This window comes from Babylonia areolata, chromosome 23 (assembly GCF_041734735.1).
Source record: "Babylonia areolata isolate BAREFJ2019XMU chromosome 23, ASM4173473v1, whole genome shotgun sequence".
NCBI lineage: Eukaryota > Metazoa > Mollusca > Gastropoda > Neogastropoda > Buccinidae > Babylonia > Babylonia areolata.
This window is the reverse complement of record NC_134898.1, coordinates 30605981-30620142: the sequence shown is the minus strand read 5'-3', so window position 1 is coordinate 30620142 and position 14162 is coordinate 30605981. Positions and strand designations below refer to the sequence as shown.

The 14162-nt window shown below is 44.5% G+C and overlaps 1 protein-coding gene across 1 annotated transcript in view; it reads left to right on the top strand.

The window, feature by feature from the left end:
• LOC143297638 (uncharacterized) overlaps nucleotides 1-13807 on the top strand; it is a 57778-nt gene extending 43971 nt beyond the window's left edge. The window contains exons 14-24 of the mRNA XM_076610056.1: nucleotides 715-885; nucleotides 2271-2402; nucleotides 3523-3668; nucleotides 4804-4911; nucleotides 6377-6446; nucleotides 7939-8112; nucleotides 8559-8687; nucleotides 10084-10234; nucleotides 11465-11544; nucleotides 12919-13018; nucleotides 13747-13807. Of these exons, the coding sequence (XP_076466171.1) occupies nucleotides 715-885; nucleotides 2271-2402; nucleotides 3523-3668; nucleotides 4804-4911; nucleotides 6377-6446; nucleotides 7939-8112; nucleotides 8559-8687; nucleotides 10084-10234; nucleotides 11465-11544; nucleotides 12919-13018; nucleotides 13747-13807 (1322 nt within the window). The remainder of the gene's footprint in view (nucleotides 1-714; nucleotides 886-2270; nucleotides 2403-3522; nucleotides 3669-4803; nucleotides 4912-6376; nucleotides 6447-7938; nucleotides 8113-8558; nucleotides 8688-10083; nucleotides 10235-11464; nucleotides 11545-12918; nucleotides 13019-13746) is intronic.
• The last annotated feature ends 355 nt before the right edge of the window (nucleotides 13808-14162 follow it).

The following is a 14162-nucleotide window of genomic DNA, read 5'->3' as shown; positions in this document are numbered from 1 at the left end:
CCTTGCTGCAGGGACGGTTGTCGCTTTGTCACTTCTTCATGTTTCTGTTTCTTGTGTTTCTTCTCCTGTTACTTCTCCTTCTTCTTCAGCTTCTCCTACCCCCTTCTTCTCTTCCTCTTATTCTTGTTGTTATTCGTCTTTACACACACACACACACACACACACACACACACACAACACACACACACACACACACACACACACACACACACAAAAACACACACACACACACCACACACACACACACACACACACACACACACACACACACACACACACACACACACACACACAGAGTTTAATTAGGAGCCCGGTTGGCTCTTTGTTGTAATTTTACTGGTTGACAGCCATTTTACCTTGCTTGATATTCTTTTTTGTGCTAATTGAGGAGAGGGAGGAACAGGGAAAGTGGCGATGATTTGAGGCATGGATTGGGTTGGGAAGGTGGTGGATTTTCGTCTAAAATAATATTTGTGGATAGATGTTGAACAAAAGAACACACACACACACACACACACACACACACACACACACACACACACACACACACACAAATAGAAAGAGAGAGGGGGGGGGGGGGTTCCCGCCCATTTTGAGGCTGTATCAGCACACTCTATCTACAGACTTTAGATCATGACTACAGAAAAAAGGAATTAGAGAGAGAGAGAGCAAGAGAGTGGGTCACCCACACGATCAGTGTCTGTCCTGTCACAGCTGCAGACAACCTGGAGGCCATGGAGGTCAGTGCTCCGGCCATTGGACAGCTGCTGGTCAGCTGGAGACCTGGAGAGAAGAGGGGAGAGACAAATTATACCGTCACCTGGGAGGAACAGGACTCGCTTCTGTCACAGAACTACACTCAACATGGCTCCCATCTTCTGCAAGGTAAACCTTTCCTTCACAGAGAGAGAGAGAATTAGATTCATGTCTAGGAGAGAGGCAGAGACAGACTTCGAAAATGTCCAAGGGAGAGAGTCAGAGACACAGAGAAACAGACTTACAAATGCAGAAAATGTGTGAGACAAGAGCAAGAGATAGAGAGGGGGGGGGGGACAGAAACACAGACTCAGTTAAACAAAGACACTCGGGAAAATGCCAGAGAGAGAGAGAGAGAGAGCTTTTATTGAAGGAAAATAAATAAGTACACATTGGCCTGTTTTCATCCTACCCTCATAAAAGAAAATAAATGAATTAGTCAGGGGTCACAAAAAAGAGAGAAAAGTAAACAATCATACAGCGTGAAAACAAAAAGAACAGCAGCAACAACAACAAAACAGAGCAGAATTAATCGCATTGGAATACAATAGTCACTATAGTCGCTAAGAAACCATAGAAATGTATGAAGTACAAATGCATACGCACACACGTAAATGAGAGAGGGGAGGAAGAAAGTAAGAGAAAGTTTGAAGAGAGAAGGGCAGACAGAAAGAGAGGAGAGAGAGGATAAGGTCACACTTGACACTGGACAGAGAGGTACACTTTCTCAAGGAGGCGTCACTGCGTTCGGACAAATCCATACACGCTACACCACATCTGTTGAGCAGATGCCTGACCAGCAGCATAACCCAACGCGCTTAGTCAGGCCTCGAGTGCATGCTTACATATTTGTGTACCTATGAAAGTGGATTTCATTTTACGTAATTTCGCCAGAGGACAACACTCTCGTTGCCATGGGTTCTTTTTCAGTGCGCCAAGTGCGTGCTGCACACGGGACCTCGGTTTATCGTCTCATCCGAAAGACTAGACGCTCAGTTTGATTTTCCAGTCAAACTTAGGAGAAAGGGCGAGAGCGGGATTCGAACCCACACCCTCACAGACTCTCTGTATTGGCAGCTGAGCGTCTTAACCATTCTCAGGAGGTTAAGACGCTCAGCTGCCAATACAGAGAGTCCGTGAGGGTGTGGGTTCGAATCCCGCTCTCGCCCTTTCTCCTAAGTTTGACTGGAAAATCAAACTGAGCGTCTAGTCTTTCGGATGAGACGATAAACCGAGGTCCCGTGTGCAGCACGCACTTGGCGCACTGAAAAAGAACCCATGGCAACGAGAGTGTTGTCCTCTGGCGAAATTACGTAAAATGAAATCCACTTTCATAGGTACACAAATATGTAAGCATGCACTCAAGGCCTGACTAAGCGCGTTGGGTTATGCTGCTGGTCAGGCATCTGCTCAACAGATGTGGTGTAGCGTGTATGGATTTGTCCGAACGCAGTGACGCCTCCTTGAGAAAGTGAAACTGAAACAGAGAGGTACACAAACAAGGGATGTTGCAGGTTACGACGCCAGATATTACACGATCCAAGGACTGCTCAGCTACTGGAACTACCGGGTCACCGTCACCACCGTCACCCCTGTGGGACCGGCGCCTGTTCCCAACACGGTCACCAACAGAACTCTGGAATCCAGTCAGTGTCTTCACCTTTCTAACTGCTGCTCTGCACAGTTCCACTCGTGTCCCACTTCACCTTTCCCAGTGTGTTTCTCTCTGTCTGTGTTCTCATTGTCTCTCATGTTTTTGTGTGTCACCAGTCCCATTTCCACCTTGTCAAGGACACTCCCTCACCTTTTGTTTCCCAACCACCCCCGTTGTGTTGTGGCCCAAGGTCGATGTACATTATAACATTTCAGTTCTCCAGCTTTCTTCCTGTGTCTCGCTTCCTTTTTCTCACTATCGGTGTACCTGTTTCTGTATCCCACTCTGTCTGCGTCTCTGTTTGCTTCTTTGTCTCTCTTTTTGCATCTGTCTGTTTCTTTGTCTCTCTCTTTCTGTCTAGTCTGTCTCCCTTTCCTTATCTTGGTTTTCTTTGTCTCCCGCTTTCTGTGTCTGTTTTGTTGTTGTTTTTGTTATCCCTTTACATTGTCCCTCTCTTCGTTTGTCTATGTTTCTTTGTATCTCTCTCTGTGTTTCTTTTATTTCTCTTCTTCTGTGTTAATGTTCTTCTGACCCCCAGGCCCCCCGCCCCCGAACCATGCCATGAAGACAATGTGTCACTGACTCAACTGATGTGATGACTGTCAGTTTCTGTTCACTCCACAGAACCAGGTCAGGTACAAAGCATGTCACTAACACAAAGTGATGACAATGTTTCTGTTCACTCCACAGAACCAGTTCAGGTACAAAGCATGTCACTAACACAAAGTGATGACTGTTTCTGTTCACTCCACAGAACCAGGTCAGGTACAAAGCATGTCACTAACACAAAGTGATGACAATGTTTCTGTTCACTCCACAGAACCAGTTCAGGTACAAAGCCTGCCATTGACACAAAGTGATGACGATGTTTCTGTTCACTATCACAAAGTGATGACAATGTTTCTGTTCAATGACACATAGTGATGACGATGTTTCTGATCACTCCACAGGACCAGGTCAGGTACAAAGCCTGCCACTGACACAAAGTGATGACAATGTTTCTGTTCACTAACACAAAGTGATGACGATGTTTCTGTTCACTTACACAAAGTGATGACAATGTTTCTGTTCAGTGACACAAAGTGATGACGATGTTTCTGTTCACTCCACAGAACCAGGTCAGGTACAAAACCTGTCACTAACACAAAGTGATGACGACGCCACGAAAATCACCATGACGATTATCTGTCCCACGGAACGGGAGAGGAACGGACGCCTTGTGGAATTTCGCTACAACAGTACAGTGACTGACACTGAGGTGAGTCAGTGCGTGTGTGTGTGTGTGTGTGTGTGTGTGTGTGTGTGTGTGTGTGTGTGTGTGTGTGTGTGTGTGTGTGTGTGTGAAAGCAAGAGCGAGAGAGAGAGAGAGAGAGAGAGAGAGAGAGAGAGAGAGAGAGAGAGAGATCGTGTGTGTAAAGAATTCTAAATTGTATCAACAATGTAGTTTATGGATAATATTCTCTTGAAAGAACAATATCAGGACTTCACTACTCTGATTAATATGGCCACATAGATTATCACGTATAACCGGCCAGGTAATATCAGAAAGACCACCTGCACAAGAAATCAATATGAATCGATCACATCTTCAGTCATCCAGAATTCAAGGCTGACATCCTCTTAACTTCGGCCAGCACACAGATCATGTCTTGTCGACATGATCCTAACAAATCTGGTGCACTCCTTCATTCAGCACAAGTCTGGTGCACTGTTTCAGTCAACAAGTCTGGTGCACTGTTTCAGTCACAAGTCTGGTGCACTGTTTCAGTCACACGTCTGGTGCACTGTTTCAGTAACAAGTCTGTTGCACTGTTTCAGTCAGCACAAGTCTGGTGTACTGTTTCAGTCAGCACAAGTCTGGTTCACTGTTTCAGTCACACGTCTGGTGCACTGTTTCAGTCACATGTCTGGTGCACTGTTTCAGTCAGCAAAAGTCTGGTGCATTGTTTCAGATATCAAACGTCTGGTGCACTGTTTTAGTCACAAGTCTGGTGCACTGTTTCAGTCAGCACACGTCTGGCGCACTGTTTCAGTCACTCGTCATGTACACTGTTTCAGTCACAAATCTGGTGCACTGCTTCAGTCACAAGTCTGGTGCACTGTTTCAGTCACACGTCTAGTGCACTGTTTCAGTCACAAGTCTGGTGCACTGTTTCAGACAGCACACGTCTGATGCACTGTTTCAGTCACAAATCATGTTGCACTGTTTCAGTCATCACAAGTCTGGTACACTGTTTCAGTCGCTAGTCTGGTGCACTGTTTCAGTCAGCAAAAGTCTGGTGCACTGTTTCAGTTACATGTCATGTACACTGTTTCAGTCACAAGTCTGGTGCACTGTTTCAGTCACAAGTCTGGTGCACTGTTTCAGTCACAAGTCTGGTGCACTGTTTCAGGCGGGCGGTGTCCCACAACGACCAGAGGGGTCTGTGAAAGTCAGCGGAAACTGTGGCACCTTGACGAAGGTCTTGCCGGTCACCGCACAAACCAGCTACAACGTCTCTGTAAGTACATTGTGTTCACAGTCTGTACATTGTTGTCTGTGTGTCACAGGTCACCTGGCGGTCACTGCAAATTGTATTATGTAATTACATTGTGTCACTGTCAGGGTTCAAGTGACTGGTGTATGACTGACAGGTCATGACAGGTGTATAATTGAAAGCTGTTTATTTAGCATGGGTTTGATGATGACTGACAGATGCTGATGTGAAAGCTGTATAACTTCCAGTTTATGTAGCATGTGTTTGACAGGATTCGTACATAATATGACTGTCAGGATTCATGTGACCAGTATATGTGTGACAGATATATAATTGACGGTTGTTTAAGTAGCGGGAGTTTGACAGGATTCATGCTTCATACGTATGACTGTCAGAATTCTTGTGACAGGATTCAAGTGACAAGGGTATGACTATGACTGACAGGTGTATTACCAACAGGTATTCATGATGCTGGTGTATGACTGACAAGTGTTGATGTGACAGGTGTATAACTGACAAGTGTTGATGTGACAGGTGTATAACTGACAGGTGTTGATGTGACAGGTGTATGAGTGACAGGTGTTGATGTGACAGGTATATGACTGACAGCTGTTGATGTGACAGGTATATAACTGACAGGTGTTGATGTGACAGGTATATAACTGACAGGTGTTGATGTGACAAGTATATGACTGACAGGTGTTGATGTGACAGGTACTGACAGATGTTGATGTGACAGGTATATAACTGACAGGTGTTGATGTGACAGGTATATAACTGACAGGTGTTGATGCGACAGTTATATAACTGACAGGTGTTGATGTGACAGGTATATGACTGACAGGTGTTGATGTGACAGGTGTATAAGTGACAGGTATTGATGTGACAGGTATATGACTGACAGGTGTTGATGTGACAGGTATAAGACTGACAGGTGTTGATGTGACAGGTATATGAATGACAAGTGTTGATGTGACGGGTGTATAACTGACAGGTGTTGATGTGACAGGTGTATAACTGACAGGTGTTGATGTGACAGGTATATGACTGACAGCTGTTGATGTGACAGGTGTATAACTGACAGGTGTTGATGTGACAGGTGTATAACTGACAGGTGTTGATGTGACAGGTATATAACTGACAGATGTTGATGTGACAGGTATATGACTGACAGCTGTTGATGTGACAGGTGTATAAGTGACAGGTATTGATGTGACAGGTATATGACTGACAGGTGTTGATGTGACAGGTATAAGACTGACAGGTGTTGATGTGACAGGTATATGAATGACAAGTGTTGATGTGACGGGTGTATAACTGACAGGTGTTGATGTGACAGGTATATAACTGACAGGTGTTGATGTGACAGGTATATGACTGACAGCTGTTGATGTGACAGGTGTATAACTGACAGGTGTTGATGTGACAGGTGTATAATTGACAGGTGTTGATGTGACAGGTATATGACTGACAGGTGTTGATGTGACAGGTGTATGCTGTGACAGAAAGCGGACTGAAGGGAGAGGACAGTGCCTCCACCATCACCATCCAGGCCAGACGTGAGTCACACCATCAGTTAGGTTTTGCTCACACCCTCCAACAGAAGCAGGAAGACGTCACAGAATAATCAAGCCATGCGAGTAAATCTTTCCTTTACCACTGAGACAATTTCAGCTCAAAGCGTGTTTATTTATTCATTTTATATCCAGAGCTCAAACCTACTTATTTTTCTATTCATTTATTTTTTAGGTGCAGTACACAGTCACAAAAAGGGAACGAACAAAATGCAAATTAATCACCAGAAATCGTCTCGTAACCTCCCCCCAAAATTTTGAATTAGGCTGGTAATTGTGAGATTTTCATAATAAATTTTGATGTTGAAGTATAAACAACTTTTAATTCAGAGGTACTCAATGTTGCACGAATATACATCCAATGGTTTGAGTACATTTTCCTTAATTATGAGCCAGGTGGCAAAATTAGGGGTAAGGTGGCAAAATGGTTAAGACACTTATCTGCCAGTACAGTGTCCGTGAGGGTCTGGGTTCGATTCCTGCTCTTGCCTTTTCTCCCAAGTTTGACTGGAAAATCAGACTGATAGTCTGGATGAGACAATAAACTGTGGTCCCATGTGCAGCATGCAGTTGACGCACTGAAAATGGACCCATGGCAACAAAAGTGTTGTCAAAATTCTCTGACAAAATTCTGTAAAAGAAATCCACCACCTCTGATAGGTACGCAGATATATATGTGTGCGCTCGAGGCCTGACTAGTGCTTTGGGCTATGCTGCTGTAAAGCATCTGCCCAGCAGATGGATTCATCTGAACGCAGTGACGCCTCCTTGAGAAACTGAAACTGTCAGCCCTGTCTCAGTGATGTGTGCTTCACACAGTCATGTCTTCTTTGGCCCTGTCAGCCCTGTCTGATGTGTGTTCTTCACACAATCATGTCTTCTTTGGCCCTGTCTGATGTGTATTCTTCACACAGTTATGTCTTCTTTGGCCCTGTCAGCCCTGTCTGATGTGTGTTCTTCACACAGTAATGTCTTCTTTGGCCCTGTCAGCCCTGTCTGATGTGTGTTCTTCACACAGTTATGTCTTCTTTGGCCCTGTCTGATGTGTGTTCTTCACACAGTCATGTCTTCTTTGGCCCTGTCAGCCCTGTCTGATGTGTGTTCTTCACACAGTCATGTCTTCTTTGGCCCTGTCTGATGTGTGTTCTTCACACAGTCATGTCTTCTTTGGCCCTGTCAGCCCTGTCTGATGTGTGTTCTTCACATAGTCATGTCTTCTTTGGCCCTGTCTGATGTGTGTTCTTCACATAGTCATGTCTTCTTCGGCCCTGTCAGCCCTGTCTTCTTTAACCCCAGAAGATACAGATACAGATGAATGCCACATGATGACCCAAAGATAGACACATCAGTACCACCCACACCGTCATCACTGCCTCCCGCCCCCATAAACACCCGCTACTTCACTGGTGAATAAATAAATAAATAAATGTGATGGACATAACAATGATCACCTGCTCTTTAATGTGTTCTGTTACAGCACCCACGGTGATAAAGAAACCCACTTCAGACTTGATGAGCGAGGAGATGAAGACCGAAACCAGCGTCACCGTGACGGTCCAGCGAGACCAGATCTTCAGTGACGAACAGGGCCGTTTGGAAATTGCCGGAATGCTCGTCTGTCAGAAGAGGGGCCCGCAGTCCTGTCAGCGAGGTTCGGGTCCATACCTGTCTACACCTACATTGCATTTGGGTTTTTACTTCTTGTTCCTGCTTTGAATGAAATGTACTGTTGAGGTGTGCAGCTACTGCAGGCACACACACACACACACACACACACACACACACACACACACACACACACACACACACACACACACACACACACACACACACACGTAGTTGTATATATGTTACCAGCCTTTTGGATTTATGCGAAGGTTAGACACCTCCGTGAAACTGAAACTGAATACACGCGTACATATATGTATGATTCTGTGAATGAGACAGTGGATGTGTGTGGCTTGTTAATCAGTTGCAGTGACCCAGAAACCATACCAAACATTTCACTTGCAGTGTGGTGGTAATGTTGCTTCGTGGGGAGTCGATGTTCGGAATGAGCACACGCTAACAGCACCCTACTTCTTGTCCCCTGTACAGGGCCTGACAAAACGTCCGATGACTTCAAAAACCCCAGCAAGACACCCACGTGGGGAAGGAACAGGAAGTCTCAAGACAGCGTGTACTACAGAGCTACACCTGATAACTTCCAAGATCTGTACTCTGGAGGTAGGCAGTATCACACCAAATAAATCATGGGTATTTCAGTTTTGAAAAACATCTGGGTGTAATTAATGTAATAGCGGCTCGAAGACTGAATGTTTTCTTTTCTTTTGTACTGCTTTCATGTTTTTATTCAACTTGATGTTTTAATTTTTCTACTTTTTTTCATTCAAACTTTGTCCTGTTCATGTGTGTGTATTGTGTGAGTGACAAACCATTGAATGTACATCGAATTTCCAGTTGTATTGCTAAAGATGTACTGCATCGCCATTGTATGGTATTGTATTTCATTCTAATGTTGTAGGCTACTATGTCATACTGTGTTGTGTTGTGTTGCATTTTATGGTATTGCATTGTACAATGATGTATTGTATTGCATTGCATTGTATTGCATTGTATTGCTTTGTTTTGTTTCGTTTTTGGTGTTTTGTGTTGAATTGTATTTCATTGTGTTGTATTGTATCACATGTACTACGATAGTGTGGTTCTAAACTCGGCCCTTTTTCAAGTATGCAACTTCCTGAAGACAGTGTCCTATAAGTGGGATGTTTGCAAAATGTGAAGAACCCAGTGTGCCAGCAGTTTTCGTTGAAAAAATGGCGTATACCTACACGAGTTTTCCTGGTGCAACCAATTGGAGAAACATTTTACGATTTTACAACCTGTTATCTGTATAATACACACGGTGAGGTGGTCGCTTTGACTGGATCGTTCGCAATTAGGCTAGTCAACCCAAGTATGCATTTACATATTTCATAACGGCTCGAACCTGTGAGCCAGGCAGTCTTCAAGTACTTCATCAGTGTTCTGGAATGGATCTGTGATTGTTATCAAATTTTATCTAATGATGTGTAATGGTTAATACTGCTGAAGTATGTACCATATTAGAGATTAACATGCATAAAGTAATGCAAATGAGCTGGGCATTAAAAAAAAAAGAAACAATAAATGGGATAACCTTCTGGCCACAAACTGCAAGTTTTGTCTTGTTCCACAGTGTGACTGGGGGTAAGAGATCAACCAGAGTACACGCTCGCTACCATCCATTTTCTTTCCCGCGCACACGTGGGCTGTGGCAAATGCGTAAATATACATACATTCAAGTACGACACACAGTACACAAAAAAGGGTATGCACATACACAAACAAGCAAACAAACACTCATGCCTTATCTGCACCTTAAAAAGAATACATAACAGATACATGTTTCATACACACACATACGCAGGCGCTCACTCACACACACACACACACACACACACACACACACACACACACACACACACACACACACACACAAATTCCACCCAATTACCACATCCATCCAGCTCAACATCGTGATGGTCAGTTCTCGTGTTGTTGTTACAGTTCATCCCCTTCCCTTTCTGTTGTCCACACACAGGACGAAGCAGACGGTCGGTGGGGTCAGCACTGGGTCGGGAGAGACGGGACACGGGCAGTTTCCAGTTCACCATTGGCAGCGACACGTCCTGCCCTGAACTGTCTGATGACGTGTACTGCAACGGTCCTCTGGAACCTGGACAACAATACCTGTGGGTTGTCTTTCCTTCCTGCTCAGTCCTTGTCTGTGTCCACTTGTCTGTCTCTCTGTCTGCCTGTGCCGGTATACATTGTCAGCAGATGATGTTTGATTTTATTTTGTTCTCCATCTGTCTGTGGCAGAATGGTTAAGACGCTCAGCTGCCAATACAGAGAGTCCGTGAGGGTGTGGGTTCGAATCCCGCTCTCGCCCTTTCTCCTAAGTTTGACTGGAAAATCAAACTGAGCGTCTAGTCTTTCGGATGAGACGATAAACCGAGGTCCCGTGTGCAGCACGCACTTGGCGCACTGAAAAAGAACCCATGGCAACGAGAGTGTTGTCCTCTGGCGAAATTACGTAAAATGAAATCCACTTTCATAGGTACACAAATATGTAAGCATGCACTCAAGGCCTGACTAAGCGCGTTGGGTTATGCTGCTGGTCAGGCATCTGCTCAACAGATGTGGTGTAGCGTGTATGGATTTGTCCGAACGCAGTGACGCCTCCTTGAGAAAGTGAAACTGAAAATGTGTCTGTCGGAACTCTTTGAATAATGTGGATGGTGCGCCTCTGTTACTGGCCTGTACAAGCTGTGTATGATATATCTATCTACTGACGGCAAGACAGGTTTATAACTGTTACTTTGTACAAACATGTAGACTTTGCCATTACACGCAGCTCATACATGTGTTAGTACCTGTACCAGCGATTTATGGCAAGACAGGTTTATATCTATTGCTTTGTACAAACATGTTGACTGCACACAGTACTCGTGTATAAGCCAGCAAGCGTGATGACCTCAGAGTGGAGCCGTGTTCACTGGCTGACCAGTACTAGACACGCTCACCTCCCTTTGGAGCAATTGTTGAACTTTACCGATCATTCATTCAAAATCTGAAAATCTCCTCATAATGAACATTATGCTGTCTAAGCAAACGAAGGAGGAGAAGAAGAGCAATCATTGAAGGGAACAGCAGCCCCTGCTTCCTACCCATTGTGCATTCCTCTCTTATTTCATGCTTCAGTCACAATTACCTTCCTACCATCTTCTTCTTCCACTTCCATGAAGGCATCAGGACATACACATTTACATGCGCACGTGCACACACACACACACACACACACACACACACACACACACACACACACACACACACATTGAGAATCCATTAAGAATGTATTCGGTTTGTTGTTGTTCTTTTTATTGCATAAAGATGGTGTCTGTATTGTTGTTGTGTTTCAGGGTGGTTGTGTTTTCCTGCACAAAAGGAGGATGTTCAGAAACCACAGAACCCAGTGAAGTGACCACTAAAGAGAAGGAAGGTAGGTGTTGCACTGACCTGAAGATGGTACATAGCACAGGGATAGGGGAGGTGGGGGGAGGACTAAAGAGAAAGAAGGTAGGTGTTGCACTGACCTGAAGATGGTACATAGCACAGGGATAGGGGGTGAGGGGATAGGAATAAAGAGAAAGAAGGTAGGTGTTGCACTGACCTGAAGATGGTACATAGCACAGGGATAGGGGGTGAGGGGATAGGAATAAAGAGAAAGAAGGTAGGTGTTGCACTGACCTGAAGATGGTACATAGCACAGGGATAGGGGGGTAGGGAGGGGATAGGAATAAAGAGAAAGAAGGTAGGTGTTGCACTGACCTGAAGATGATACATAGCACAGGAATGGGGGGGGGGGGGAGAGAGGGGGGAGGACTATAGAGAAGGAAGGTAGGTGTGGCACTGACCTGAAGATGATACATAGCACAGGAATGGGGGGAGGGGGAGAGGGGGGGAGGGCTAAAGAGAAGGAAGGTAGGTGTGGCACTGACATGAAGATGGTACATAGCACAGGGATGGGGGGGAGGAAGGTGTGTTGAGCGTGTGATTGTGTGCGTGCGTCTGTGTGTATGTGTGTGTCTGTCAATGTCTGTCTGTCTATCTGTGTCTGTGTATATGTGTTTGTAATTGTGGTTATTCTTGTTCTTTTTGTGTTATTACTGTTGATGGGGATATTGGTGGTTACACAGACACAATAAGTGTTCCATGAGGGAGGTGCGTGTACTGGTTGATGCAGAAACAGAGACACTTAAAGCCACAATGGCGGATGCATAAAACGGTAAGGCAATTAACTCAACAAACATGTTCACATGCACTTAAAGACGTGTAACCGTTGGACTTGGACCCCCATGAATACAAACCACGGAAGAAAATAAGAACATTTTGCCTTGACAGCATCTCCTTGCTGATTAAAGGAATAGCTGTGTTGTGGTGATGAAGTCATATGTGTCGTTCAGTGTGACTGGTTCTGTACGTTGTGGCGGGTCTGGTCAGTCGGTGACGTTTATTGTGTGTGTGTGTGTGTGTGTGTGTGTGTGTGTGTGTGTGTGTGTGTGTGTGTGTTGTAATGCCTGTGGTCATTTCAGTTGTTGATGTTCAGTGTGTGTTCTGTGTTTTGTAATGTCTGTGGTCATTTCAGTCGTTGAAGTTCAGTGTGTGTGTGTTCTGTGTGTTGTAATGCCTGTGGTCATTTCAGTTGTTGATGTTCAGTGTGTGTGTGTTCTGTGTGTTGTAATGCCTGTGGTCATTGCAGTCAATCAGTGACGTTCAGTGTGTGTTCTGTGTGTTGTAATGCCTGTGATCATTTCACTTGTTGATGTTCAGTGTGTGTGTGTTCTGTGTGTTGTAATGCCTGTGGTCATTGCAGATTCCCAACCCATCGGGGGGATCGTTGGAGGAGTTGTGGCCGTCGTTGCTGTGATTGTGATCGTTGTGGTGGTGGTGGTTGTGATTCGTCGTCGACGTTCGTGAGTTTTCTGTATATCTTTTTTCTTGTTGCATGCTTGTCTCCATGTCAGTCGTCCTTCATTCTTTAGAGTACGGCTGCATTTCTTTGTCTGCCTTTTTTTTTCAAACGTTGCCCTTGAACATGAGTGTGAGGGTAGTGTACTGGTAAATGCTAGGTTATTTAATGTGAAAAAAAAGATATGAAATTCCAACAATTGTTTTTCATTTGCCACAGCAAACGTATTAGAGATTTGAAGTATGAAGTTGATTACTTACTGACTGTGTATCATTTTACCTGATTTATTTTGATCAAAAGGAAAATGTGATAGTCATTTCCCAAAGTCTACAGTAATCGTAGCTTTCATTAGACCTGGATAGTGGTCTGGACATCCGAGGTATCGTGTGAAGCATGGACTTAGCGCACGTAAAAGAGTCCATAACAGCAAAAGGGTTGTTACTTTAACTGGAAAACAAATACACCTGCAGGCAAACAAAAAGGCACTCTCACTGTAGCGACGCGCTCTTCCCTCTTCCCGTGCAGATCAGCCCGAGTTTTGTGACAAGAGTAATACAACACAATACAATACAACACAGTACAATACAATACAATGCAAAACAATACAATGTCTCTCTGTCTTTGCCGACCATGTATTTGCCTGTTTTGTTTTGTCAGTCTGTCGGTCTGTCCCCGTCAGTTTGTCTTTATGTTATCCATCACACTTACAATTCCTGGGTCCGTCTTTTTCAGCCGATCATGTGGAACACCAGGTTCGAACAACAAAAGTGTTCCTAGACAGAACAAACGGTAATTATCTGTCTGTGTGTCAGTCTCTAAAAAAAAATTCGATCGACACACTGAAATCATCTGAATTTGACTCTCTCTCTCTCGCACGCACGCACGCGCACACACACACACACACACACACTCTCTCTCTCTCTCTCTCTCTGTTTCTGTCCCTGTCTCTGTCTCTTTCCCTTTCTCTCTCTCTTTCCTTTTTTCTCTCTCACTCACTCGTTTTCTCTCTCTTGTTGCCTTTGAAGTGTTCATCCCACCCCAATCTTGCCTTCATGTTTTTGATTGTCATCTCGTTAATGTCACTTTATGATGGAAGAGTTTATTCACCTGCACTTGGTTTTCTTCACTGTGATGTTGCTTTGATATAC